The sequence below is a fragment of the Rhinatrema bivittatum genome, chromosome 15 (assembly GCF_901001135.1).
Source record: "Rhinatrema bivittatum chromosome 15, aRhiBiv1.1, whole genome shotgun sequence".
Taxonomy (NCBI): domain Eukaryota; kingdom Metazoa; phylum Chordata; class Amphibia; order Gymnophiona; family Rhinatrematidae; genus Rhinatrema; species Rhinatrema bivittatum.
In genome coordinates this window covers 26,641,100-26,655,266 of record NC_042629.1, presented here as the reverse complement: position 1 = coordinate 26,655,266, position 14,167 = coordinate 26,641,100, and the positions used below count along the sequence as shown (strand labels likewise).

Here is a 14,167-nt window from a genome sequence, read left to right as displayed (position 1 = left end):
ACTTGCATTCTCGCAATGTCTTAAATGTAATGGACAGGCCACCCATATATCCTGACGCCCCTTTTACAACTTAGCGGTAATCCATTGTTCCCACCAGGAATAGAAAGCTCCATTTTTGATACTTGGAGGTCCCAGGGGCTGAATTCTGTTCACCAACTTTTTTCTCCCCTTACCCAGCAGATGCACAGTTTTGAGAACCTACAAGCAGCGTACCAAATACCCAAACAGCATTTTTATGTGTATTTACAGGTCAGACACTTCATTGCCCAGCGGGGTGGGGGGGGGGGGTGGCACTCAGGGAATCACCTTCGACATTAATGCTCTGGAGGATTTGGGACCCAATCAAACATAGACAAAAACCCTCCGTAGCAACATTTTGGCGTGCACTTATGAACGAAGTTCCAGGAGAGGGGATAAAGCTTTTATATGAATGCTGGAACGAATGGCCACCTTTCACCTTGTCCCTCACTGACTTTCGGTTCTGTTTTTCTGACACGCTCTCCATTTCGGAGAATGTTCTCCTCCGTGAAACCCACTTCAAGTTTTTATGGTTCTCCTACTTACCCCCCACAGAGCTTATAAAGCGAAGCAGGTTCCATCCGATCTTTGCCCCAAATACCAAAGTACGTCAGGAGACTATTTTCATATGTTCTAGACCTGCCATAAGATTCAACATTTCTGGACCCAGGTCCACCACTGTTTTCCAGGCGGTAGGCTTTCACATTCCGATGTACCCCGATGTGGCTTTTTGGGACCCAGCCGTCTTTGAAAGCTGCGTTGGGCCCCAATAGCTTGTTACTGATTAAGAAGTTGGGACTCATGGGTAAGAAATCTATCTTAGCTCACTGGATACACCCGACTTCGGACCTATGGCACCAACAAATGATCAGACATTTAACCCAAGAATTCCTTTCCGCTAAAATGCATTCTCCCAAACAACTACATGTTCTGTCCAATGTCTGGAAACCGCTTCAAGACCACTTGACTCCCCTGGTGCAGGAGGCTTTAGATACAGCCCAGTAGTGTTCCCCCACTGTTCCAACGGCTATATACTTTAGGCTATATAATTTAGGCTGTGAGAGACGGCACTTAGTTCAGGGCATATGCATGGAAGCTTACGAGGAGGTAGGGTGGGCTAGGGAGGGGGTTGGAGGGGAGGAGGGATGCGGGATATATAATAAAGAAAAATTAGAGAGGCAAGGGTTTCATGTTGAGTTTCCTGTGTACAGGCTTTTCCCAGTACGGAACCTAGACGATGGGCAGACTGTAGCGCTTTCTTTGTTATTAGCCATTATGGCTCTCATTGCATGCTTTCTTCATGACCTTCTTTAATGGCTTGTTGTTTATATTTTTTACTGTTCCTCATATGTGCTGTACGTGTTGACTGTTCTTCTCCAATAAATATGAGAGAAAAAAAAATGTAATGAACAGCCTAAAAACTCTGCTTAATAAATTAAGTCCTACCAACTGTCTATTATGGGTAGATGCGCAGTAGTAAAGATGTAATTCTTCCCAAAATACTATAATCAATTGCAAATGCTTCCTATTTGGATAACAGGAACTAAAGTCCGGTCATTTAGATCCATGAACTGCTTATGTTTGGTGTAATAAGCACGCCAGAAAACAAATTTTGACCCTTTGAGCAAGGGCAAGGCGCATGGGGGGCTTGATCTGCCTGACCTTTGACTAAACAATGTGGCCTATTTGATAGTTTATGCTGCAGAGATGCCCATTCTTGAATATAAGTTTGATGCAGAAGGGCTGCTTAAAAAAATGGTGTGGCCCTATCATCCCATTAACCTGCTACACCTTACTAACTGGAGACCATCCCCTCCATGCTCTGGGGTTTTTTGGCTATCTGCTTTCAGGAAAGCTTGGAAATGGTGAAGAAGCTCTTCAGAAAGAGCTTGTAATCTTTCCCCATTCTTATTTTTTTTGTGGGCAACCCAGAATTTCCCATTAGAGCTGGAAACGTAATATTTCAAAATTAGACAGAAGGGTTTATATTGCCTGGGTCTCTTCATCCATCCAGACTTAGGTTGTCTGTACTTTTTCAACAGGTACAAGAAATGTGGTCACTCCCAAATGATCATTTTTTTTGCTTACCTTCAGGCTAGGCATTATTGTATGAATGCTGCCAAGCGGGACATTAAAAAGTATTACTTTTTCAAAAGATGAAGAGACTTTTCTTGACACTATTCCTAAATTTAATAAGATTGAAATTTGGATCTCACTTATTAAAAAGCAACTTCTTTTTCCCCAGTTAGGTAAGCTGGCCTCTCAGAGAGGGATAGATCTGAGCCTCATGATGGAAGAATCTGCTATTAGCTCAGCTTTCACAGCTTTATATGGATATCTCTTGTCAGCAAATCTGAGAAAGCTACAGTTCAAAATTTCACACCACATACATCTGACACGTGTACTAGGAGCCAAAATGTAGCTGTGGTCCTCTGATCTATGCCCACTGGGGCACTCCATGTCACATGTTCATGAAATGCCATAAACTGCAAGCATGTTGCATGCTTGCAGTTTTTGGCAACTCTTTTAGAAAAGTTATTTGGAAGCTCTATTGACTGGAATACTAAAATGCTATACTTATATTTGTTTGAAAGATCTGTAATGCTTCCTATTGGTGGAAAGAAATTTGTATGTGTTTTGCTCACACTGGCAAAGAAAGTCACTTTAAATTTTTGGCACAATGACAAACTACCTGTGTTCAGATTTTGGAACTTGGAAATGGATTGACACGTTTCAACTGAGCTCTTGCAAAAGAAAGACCTTCAAGAGCGCAAATCCATATTGGTAGAAAGAGGGGGAAATTAGAGGATTTTCTGTATGTTTTTATTTAGAATAATCTTTTGAGTGTATGTATGAATATGGTATGCATCTTGAAAGAAGGGGACCAACTAAAAACTGAAGTGATATTAATGTGTAGTGTACAATAACTTGCCACATTACTGTTGTCTCAATTGTTCAATGGATTTGTATATTTCCAAAATTGTATTTCACTTCAATAAAAATATTAGGGGAAAAAAAGAACTCCCATATGTACACTTCTCAGCCTTAGGTGGTCCTTCTCTTCAAGGTCTTCTTCAGCAGAAATGCAGCAGGTCCAGCAGAATACAACTAACGATTAGAGTGCTTTCTATATAGTAAAAATAAATGGAATTTTTTGCAAAAAGTATATGGGGTTTTTGTTTGGGTTTTTTTTTTTTGCAATGGCCTTCACAGCCAAATTCCATTCAAAAACTTTCCATTGATAATACACAGAAAAATCTCAGAGAAGCTACTAAAAAGAGTGGAAATGAAATCTTACAGATCAAATGCAACACATCAATCAATCAAAAGGATGGACATGCAACTGATGTTACATACCATGCAGGACAAAGAATGTCAGACATGGTATAGGCAAACTTAAAAACGCTTACATTCTTGCTAAAAAAATAAATCTAATTCGTATGATAAAATATGCGGCCCATTTTCTATGATCCATCAGTTTAAGGTGGTAAACTACTTGCTTACAATGTATATGTAATGAACGTTTTATCATTTCATGTAACTTTGGAGGGAAACATGGTTATATGGTCTGGGGAACTTTTTTTCCTTCTTATGTACTAATAATATATTATGAGATTTCTTTATATGTGCTACACTGGTTTGGTTAAATAAGAAGTTATAAAAAAAAAAAAAATAATAAGTCAGGCATTATGCCAACTTGACACTGTGTCAGGGCTCTCAGAACTCAGTTATCAGGAGCCACTCCAGCCAGCAGAGGCCCAAGGTACAATAGTGGAGCCCAGTGGCTGGTCAGGAGACAGGAGAGGTGTAGAGCAGGATCACTGGAACTGGATAGCAAAACAGGAACACGCTCAGGAATCAGAGGCCAGATGAGCACAGCTTCCATGGGGTGGATGACAAGAGATTTGTTGGACCAGTACTGTGTGCCTACTGGGAGTTTTAGGGCACACACAGTGCTGGTCTAATAAGAATGCTACAGAGACGTGGCCAGCTCTCTCTAGTATACAGGTAAATATGCCATTATTACCTAGTGAGCCAACAGCCTCTGTAGCTGAACTGCCTACAACCCAGGGGCCACAAATTCAAATCCTGTTGGTTCCGACAGAATGCACCCTCCCCACCCCTCAATGTGAAGCCTCTGGACACCCCTATAGACCTCTGGGGTTCCAGACTTAACCTGGATAGGTAAAATCTAGAGCAAGCATGGGTACAGATTCTGCCAGGCTGGAATCTGGAACAGGGCCTGGCCTGCGGTCTGGAGCTGGTGCAGGACCAGGGATAGTTGCAATCTTTGGGGCAGCTGAAGCACAGTCAGGAGGAATTGCAGTCTCTGGGACAACTGTAGAAGAGTAGGAGTCGAGGTGACCAGAGCCAGACTCTCCGGTGTGGAATCTGAAAACTTTAGAACTAGAGTAGCATTTTCTGGAACCAGAAATGTGAAGACTGCTAGCACAGGATTAGCTGGATTCTTCTGAGCCAGGTCTGCAGTGATGGCTGGTGTTGAATGCTTCAGAGCCAGGGCTGCATGGATAGTTGGTGCTAGATTCATGGACACAGAAACTCAAACTGAAGCTTTACAGACAGCTGGCACTACATTCGCTGATACAGGGACTTGAGCTGGAGTTGTACAAACAGTGGCCACTAAATTCACTAGTGTGGGATCTGTAACCGGAGAAGCCGAAGTCACAGAAATATCCTGTTCAAGAGATTCATATATAAACAAAGATTCTTGGAATACAGGAACCCCAGGTGACTGTTCATTTGGAAGGAGAGCTAAGACACCTTCTATGGGTGCAAGCTCCTTTATTACCTCAGAAGCTATAGAAGCAGGAATCAGTACTGGAATTGAGGAACCAGTGCTTCTCTGGAAGATAAGACCTGAAAAATGCTTTCCTAGTGCCAGTTCTGAGGATTTTAGAGGGCTAAGTTCAGACAGGTATCTTGTGGAAAGACAACAAGACCCTTGGCTGATATCATAAACTGTTCATTATCACAAGGAATCTTCCCAAACGCCCTAAAACTTGCCTCTCTTAAACCTCTCCTAAAGAAACCGAACTTGGATCCAATGGATCCCAATAATTTCCGCCTTATCTCCAATCTTCCTTTTGTAGCCAAAATTATGGAAAAATTAGTCAACTCACAACTTTCAGATTATCTCGAAGATCACAAAATACTGCACCCTACCCAATACAGGTTCCGCAAGGCATTAAGCATCGAAACCCTACTCATCTCTCTGACAGACCACCTCATCATGGGTTTGGACAAAGGACAATCCTTTTTACTTATTCTCCTTGACCTCTCGGTGGCTTTCAACACCGTAAACCACTCCATCCTCTTCAACCGACTATCTGACATTGGAACAACAGGAACTGCCTTTACATGGTTCAAAACATTCCTTAGCAACAGAGGCTACAAAGTCAGAATCAACAATAAAGAATCCCCTCGCATCAATTCTTCACTAGGAGTTCCTCAGGGTTCCTCCTTGTCCCCCACGCTCTTCAACATATACCTCCTTCCCCTGTGCCAGCTGCTAACCAACCTTAAACTAAAACACTTCCTATACGCCGACGACGTGCAAATCTTGCTCCCCATTACAGAATCCATTAAAAAAACACTCGAGCACTGGGAAAATTGCCTCAGAGAGATTAACCTCCTCTCGCTAATCTAAACCTGATACTAAATTCAGCAAAAACTGAACTCCTTCTCATCTCCCCTGACGACAGTAACACCCCACAAAGGTCACCACCATCTAACACCTTTGTCACCCAAGCAAGAGATCTGGGAGTATTAATCGACAACCGTTTGAATTTAAAAACATTCATCAACCACACAACCAAGAACTTCTTTAAACTGCAGGTACTAAAAAGAATTAAACCTCTCCTTCACTTTCAAGACTTCAGAACTGTCCTCCAAGTCGTATTATTCTCCAAAGTAGACTACTGCAACTCCATTTTGCTAGGTCTCCCCTCCGCCTCCATCAAACCTCTTCAGATGCTTTAAAACGCGGCAGCCAGAATCATGACAAACACCAAAAGAAAAGACCACATCTCTCCCGTTCTAAAAAATCTGCACTGGCTACCAATACCTTCAAGAAGTCCACCTGCAGTTGCCGAGGCAGATACTCTACCAGATCATGAACCTGCTTCTGGAGGTTCCTGGAATGCTAGCCCATATACAACTAGTAGCAGGCAATGCAGGCCGCCAGCATGAAACCCCAGAAGACTTTCCTCCCCAGGGCGTCTAGAGCCCTGTGCTCTCAGCCCGGGGGAGCCGAGACATGGGCACAAGAACGCTTTGCCTTCCATAGGGCAGACTCCACCACCACGGACTGGTGCAGTAGCTGGCAATGCTCAAACCCCGTGGTAGGCTGAACTAAATACACTGCGTCGGTCTTCCTGCTCACAGGAGTTACCGAGATGGAGTGCTCCCAGAGCCGGACAAACAATTCCCTGAAGATGTCATAGACTGAGACAGCCACCATTTCCTTAGCTGCATCCACAAACTGGAGGACTCCTGTGTCCAGAGTCACTTCAGTCAGGAGCTGGAAGGGGACGGATTCAGCCATGGCCCGCACAATAGCCAGCAAACATCAAACCCTCAGGAGGGGACTTACACCTCCTCCGGAGGAGACATTTCAGAAGGCAGGTCCTCGGAGTCAACAGAAGACGACTCGGAGATATCCTCTCCCCATGGGTCAAAAGGGGCATCCTACTCACTGATATTGCCCAGGGACACCAGTGGGGGAACACTCACTACGCTCTTGGCGCAGGGCACTAAGGGTGCTGGAAGCTCAGAGGGCTTTGATGGACCCGGCAGGGGCTCAAGCAATGCCAGCCACAGAGTCGGCCTCGGAAGAGGCAGCACTGGACCAGACAGTCCTCCCTTGTTTGAAGAATCAATGATGGGAATGGTATCTTTCAGAGGCCGCATTGGTGCCCCCTGGGGCACTGTAGGCCTAGGGTACCAGCAGTGGTTGCATCAGCAGGGCACTGAGGAGCACATCTATGTGCTGAAGCATTGGTGCCAGCATCGATGGTGGTCCCATGGGGCTGGGGCTCGATACCATGTAGGGCTCGGCTGACCGCCAACCATACTCTCCGTTTCAACTTCTCCTCGAATGCTGCCAAAGAGCGGACAGCTGGAGGAGGAGGCGGCGCTATCTGGTCTCCCTCGAAGCCCCGAGAGAGACCAATGTCCAGCACTGGTATCGGTGGGGACCACCTCAGGCCCCCAGCCTCGATGGAAGGTAATGCCTCCGAGGCCAGAGGCCATTTCGGGGGCATCTCTGCCGGTGCTGGTGCCTTCCCGAGTTTGGTCTCGTGTGAAGACGGAGACTGATGATAGTGCTTGGCCCAGTCTTTCCCCGGCACAGAGGGAGATGGTGATGATCCGGACCTGGAAAAGGAGGAAAGAAATGTAGGCTGGTTCCCAGCGCCCACTTCAACCTGGAGACCCAGTGGTTGAGAAGACAGCATGGCCCCGACAGCCACCGGACCCTCCTTCCCAGAGGCGTCGACGACCCCAATGCAGAGATCGAAGGACCGGACTGCCTGGGACCGAACAGCTTGTCCTTCTTGTCTAAGTGCATGCAGCAGCCCTTGAGGGTCCATCTGGGCACAGAGGTTGCACCCCCCCCCCCCCCCCGTGTTGTGCGATTCCCCCAGGCACAGGACACAGATCTCATGGGGGTCTGTAATGGACATCGTCCGAGGGCACAAGGCGCATTGGCGAAAGCCTGACAATGCCATATCAAGAAACAACCGACAAGCAGTCGATGATCGGCGAACACTGGAGGATGGCACCATTGGGGATTGACCGCAGGGAACATGAAACTCACCGTAACATCCCCAACTAAAGCTGGGACAACATCGAGGAACCTGGCACAAAAAAAAGAGAAGAACTCGAACGTGGAAGTTTTCCAGAAAAAAACAGCGCAAGCGCCACATCTGAAAGACGATAGCACCGCGGAAAAAGAGAAACTGAAGATGGACCCCACGTGGTCACATGGATTGTGGCATGCTGGGCATGCTCAGTGTGCCAGTCAAAGTTTCTAGGAGGACATTAAGATAGCAGGCTATGTGATGTCTTCCGGTAATAAAACCGGACCGGCGACTGAAAACACACGCTTGCGGGTCAGGTCTAATCTTGCTGTCCTTATTGTGGGTATTTCAAGTATGCATTTATCCATTGAATGTAGTTGGCGAGCTGGTTTATAGAGTCTTAGCATTGAGCATAGCCAGATTGATGAGGGGTTGTAAATTAAATTGTGCATTATGGTGAGGATTTTGTATTTAACACGGTATGAGATTGGGAGCCAGTGCAGAACTTGCAGTGTTGGTGTGATATGATCTTTGCGAGGTATACTGTATAGTAGGCGAGTAGCAGAATTCTGAATGAGTTGAAGAGGATGGATGGTCATGGCCGGGAGTCCTGGATACAGTGAGTTGCAGTAATCGAGGCCAGATAATATCAATGCTTGGACTACTGATCTGAAGTCAGATTCAAATAGCAGTGGTTTGAGTTTCTTTAGCATTTGTAATTTTAAAAAAGATTTTTTCACAGTTGCAGCTATATTATTGGACATAAAGAGTTTTGAATCTATGAGGATACCCAGTTTTCTAGCCACTAAACCGAATTGTGAGTGGAACTGAAAGAACTTCTCTAAGCTCCTTTAATAACCTGAACATTGATGGCAAAAGCAACTGCTTGAGAACCAAAAACAGGTCTGCTTTTTATGAAAGCCAAACTAACCAAATGAACCAGGTACTTGTGTCAAATATATGCAAATATATTACATGAATATTTACAGTAGAAATTCTGAAAACTAGACCAGCTTTTGAAACTCAAAGATCAGCATTCACCATCAAAATAATGCATCTGGTCACACTCTGCCTTGTCCACTTCCAGTTCTGAGAGGTCCATACAAACCCTCTATTCTGTAAATAGGGTCATCCACATCTCTACTATATGTTTTGTGTGTGGTACTTCTCCAGCCCCTTCTTGACATTAGACATGGGACGGGAGGGATGTATAGTGTGAACTGAATAGGAGATCTTGGATGCTCATCTACACAAGATGGTAGAGTACAGAAGACAACAACAAAAACTGTCTTTGATCTGGAGTGTTTTCTGCCACCATCCACTAGGTTCAGCAAATACTTAACAAAAGTATTTTTTCTGTATTTCTACTTTTTCACTGTCCGCATATTCCTCCTGTCGCAAACATACCTAAAATAAGCCATCACCTTGTTTTACTGCATTAGTGATTTTTTCCTGTACCTTATTTTCCTCAGTCTTTCCAGATAGTTAGAAAGCCCTTATACCTTTAGAATGTTAATCTTTTTGCCCAAAGCCAGAAAGTGAAAAAAGTGTTAATATCCAAAAATAAATTTTCACTTTTGATCTCGCTGACCATCTATGAATTCTTAGTTTCTTATATAAATATTAAATGACCATCATATATTACAAGACACTGAATGCACATTGTCAAGTGTGAGTGACTTATTGAATCATGCGTCAATAATTGACACTGACTCAGTGTTTCGATGTATCTGCATCAGGGGCACAAAAGTGAAACATGTCAGCAAACATATTATCCATGGAAAAGAAGTAAAAATCTTAATGAAAGCTATAAATAAGGATGAACATGCCAATATATAGACAAACATGAACTATTCTTACTACTGCAGCTATATTAGTCTCCTCACTGGTCTAATGTTGCAATAGGATTTGGTAACCCCACCTAATAACATGAATTGGAAGGTAACAATTATAATTCAGAAAAACAGATTGAAAAAAGGTATACAAGGAAACCATAAAGTCTGTAACCCACTGTCGTATCTGAACGAAGGGAGAGTCAGTGTCCTATACAAGTTACATAATAAACAGTCACAGAGCTACTGTCATTTAAAAAAAAAAAAAAAAATTTGCTGGGAAAAAACTTCTAGCCAATCAAAAATGTTTCAGAAATGGGAAAATGAGCTCCAAGATTGGCTGAGCTCCCTTTTTAAACATGGCAGTAAAATGTCCTGGTGCAATGCCAGAAATTGTTTTATCTAAGTTAATGTTTCCTGACAGATCTGAGATTACCCAAATGGTATCACTCAGAAACAGCTCATCTCTACTCCTAAAAAACCTTATGTATCAAATCCCATTCTGGTAGGAGGTGTTCTACATTCGGAAGCATCCTCCACAGATATCTCAAGAGCCTAAGTGAGGTTTAAAACTGTCCACTGACAGCTCTCCTTCCACTTCCTCCCCTGACAGTGAGTTTCTTCATAGGAAGATAGTAAATCCTGGTGATTGGGGGGAAAATGTCTCCTCTGGCGTAATGAGTATTTATGCAAGGTCTCACTTCAAGATCTCCTTAGGAACTATAATGGGAGATTAATTTTACCTTCAGGGGAATCTGTTCATGTGATGGAAACTAGACTGCGGGCCTTCTTTTTTGTCAGTCCAACACCATGGAATGCCCTGCCTGATGCCTTGTGGGTGGAGGAAGACAGAGGAAGATATTACCATATTTCAGAAATCTTTGAAGGCCCTTTTGGTTCGAGAGGCTTATGGTACTTACTAGTCTGAGTCCATCTAGCTACACGCTAGGAAATACTATGTTTTGAAATTTTTAGTCCCTTGTGTGTTTATTTTGATATTTATTTTATTCATGCTGTGTTTTAATTATTTGTAAATCATTTTATGTTTTATTCCATACTTTGCCTAGCATGTGTTTAATATATAAAATGAACAAATAAACTGAGGAATCTCAGGTTGATGTGCTTTGCCTGGTTGGCCGATCTTTCCATTTTGCAATGCATAGCAATATTATCCTTCACCACATTGGTGTTGAATATTTGCAAGACTTCTAAGTTTTGATCCAAATTAGACAGTTTACCAAAGCCTTGTATCTGAGTCTGGCCCTGGACCTAGCAAACTGAAAGAAACAACTTGCTAAATCACAGATTGAACTGGTAACAGATGCCTCAAGGATGGTTATGGCAATCAGGATGGTATGTGTTTTAAAATAATCCCACTGTTAATGCAGCATAATGAACATGGAGGCGATGGCTGAGGATGAAATGTTTGGCAGCTTTTCAACTGTGAGAGAAGATATCAGCCCCTGAAGTGGTGAGGTTCCACGAAACGTGATATCACATTGGGCATGAATACAATTAGAGGGAAGTACTTTTTTGCTTTAAAAGCATTTGAAAATCTTAAAAAAAAACAAACCTCTAAAAATAATTTAAAATTTATGGATTAGGACTGATGATTATATTGAGAGGGCAGCAACAGCTGAAGCCTTTGTTACATGAGGCAGTTTTTCACTGGCAATCTGAGGCCTCTAACACTTGCCTCATAAAATTATTAAGACATGTCAACCTTTCAAATGCTTTTTTGGGTATGGATTACAATATACTACTTCATAAATATAAAATATGCCCACTCTGAGGGAGACATAACAGCTGAAACAAGGAAAGGAGAGGTACCAGTATTAATAAATTCAACTCTAATCTGTTTCAACTTTACTCTAGTGGAGTGCACATTGCACTTTGTTTCCTCTGGGCCTAGTGCTAGCATTCTTTCCAAGATTAAACAAGGATTATAAACAAAATGGAATGTTGTTTCATTCAAAGAGCGAGCATAACTAGAACCATCAGGTGTTAATCCCTTAGAAGTGCTCCTGTATCACAAATGTATACACCTGGAATGTTTGGTATTGTTGTGTTTAAAATAATAAATAATAATAATAATAATAATCAATTAAAGTCAACAACCAACCATCTCAACAAAGGCCAGTCACTGGCAGTACATGCCCTCTATAGAGGAGTTTACCCCTAGAAATTAATCACTTTTCACATGTCCAAAACTAAATTCCAGGGTTCCCAATAAAGCCATTAGCCTAATTCTCCATGAAACTCAGTAGCATTAGAATATACCACTACACTACATGCAGTAAGACACAATGTAAAGACAGGTGCTGTCCCCACACTCCTGCTAGAAACATGCTGGCACAGTCAGAGAGATGAGGACAGGAAACTTCTCCCTTGGTACCAGATCATCTTTCATACCATGACCATTTCTCCACTTCCTGAACCTAGCAAGAATTAACCTCCTTTCTCCATCATCCCAATCTCCTCTATTCCTACTCCCAATCCCATTACCCTAACTCCCCCACCCTTTTTCTCAATTCCACCATCCAAATGTCACATTTTCCTCTGCATAGACACCTCAAACTGCCTCATTCCTCTCCCTTGATCACTCTCAATCACCCCTCTCTCATAACCCCAACCTCCCTCAATTATTCACAAGAGCAGGGGTGGCCAATTCTGATCCTCAAAAGCCAGCAACAGGCCAGGTTTTCAAGATATGCACAATAAATATGCACGGATAGATTTGCATACAATGGAGACACTGCATGCAAATGTCTCTCATGCATTCATTGTGGATATCCTGAAAACTTGACCTTTTTGTGGCTCACGAGGACCAAAGCTGACCACCCTGCAGTAGAACATTCTCTCCATCTAATCACCATGTGACTCTTTCCTTCCCAACCCCTTGCCCCCCCCCCCCCCCCAAGTCATTCACTCAAATATTCTCCTCTCTGTGCCCTGTTTCCAAAGGGATTGGGGGAAAGCAAGGGATGGGTCACAAGGTGAATAGGGGAGATGGATGGGACAGAAGAGATTAGGATGGCAGGGTGAAGGAGAATGGGGTAAGGTAGTAGGGGTGGGTGAGATCGGGATGGCAGAGGTTGGGGTGATGGAATGAGAAAGAATGAGGGAGAAGAGATTGTTTGGAGGGGGCAGCACAAAGGTGGAAGCTGTTTAGGTGGAGGACAGAGGAAGAGGTTACATGCTGAGAGAGGATCATCTCTTACCATTGTCCTTCCACGGTCAGGCAAACCTCTGACCTCCTGAATTTCTGTCACATCAACTTCCACTCCTTAATGACCATCATGATCCATCCTCCCTTAACCTGTCACTCCCCCCCCCCCCCCCGGGCTCCCTTACCCTATCACCCCACCCTCTGCCCTCCTTGGACCATCTGCCCTCGCCCTGTCATCCCAATCTCTATCCTTCCCTCCCCGCCCCCGTCAATCCAACGTCTGCCCTTGCACAGCCCATCTCTCCCTGTCACTCCGACTATCGCCCACTATTTCCCCTTGGCCAGGTCTTACCTGCAAGGGGAAGGCGGCTGCTTTATTTCCCACATAGCCGCGCACAACGTGGCTCTGAATGGACAGCACCCGGCACTCCTCCATACCGGCCCAAGGGAGGTCAGCGAGCTGTGCCGAAGGCAGCTACCCCAGGCAGGAGGAGTCCGGGAGTGCAGAGAGGCCGGAGCCGAGGCAAGAAACCCGAGCAAGGGGGCTTCCTAACGGGGAGACAAGGAGCCGGAGCCCAGCCAGCAGGTACAGGCTGAAGATGCACTGAGCCCCGACCCCGGGAAGTAGCGGGAGGAGGAGGAGGAGGAGTCCAAGGAGCGGAACAGGAAGCGATGCAGGCACCGCCGCAGCCACCTAACGAACAGGCAGGGACCCTCGGCCCGGCCAGCGCGAGAAAGCGAAGGACACCGGGGCTGCGGCGCCCGCTGACAGAGAACCCAGGGACATCCCGCAAATATTGGAAAGCTGCCCAGAGACTGCCTGATGAGGAAAATCACGGATCCAGAAACAGGCTCCCAATCACGGATTAATACGCTCACAAACTGACCCTAATAATAATAATAATAATCATTGTCTAACAGAAGCACTGAGAGACACAGGAACTGCCAGACAGACACAGTGACTCGAAAACTGACAGACACTCATTGACTTTCAAATTATCAGACACCTATTGACTGACAGACTCAAACATGGCCAGACTAAGACCCTAAACTATGTCAACTTTAAGAGGCCCTATAGCATTACAACAAATTAAAAACTGAAATTTAGTAATATTTTTGTGTTTAGAGGACCCTCATAAACCGAGACCCCAAACTGTAGCATAGATAGATTGTTCCTAGATCCTGCTTTACTGGACTGAGACAAAAACGCAGGCTGCTTGACTAACCTATTGATACAAACACAGAGACAATCACAGACTGACAGCTATCTACAGTTCACTGAGTGAGACAGACGCACACTGACATAGGGGCTGGCACTAAAATCCATA

At 44.3% G+C, this 14,167-nt stretch overlaps 1 protein-coding gene across 1 annotated transcript in view; it reads right to left on the bottom strand.

Moving 5' to 3' along the window:
* PDXK (pyridoxal kinase) overlaps positions 1–13,636 on the bottom strand; it is a 178,660-nt gene extending 165,024 nt beyond the window's left edge. The window contains exon 1 of the mRNA XM_029578220.1: positions 13,192–13,636. Coding sequence (XP_029434080.1) covers positions 13,192–13,275 — 84 coding nt within the window. The 5' untranslated portion in view covers positions 13,276–13,636. The remainder of the gene's footprint in view (positions 1–13,191) is intronic.
* Positions 13,637–14,167: the final 531 nt, after the last annotated feature.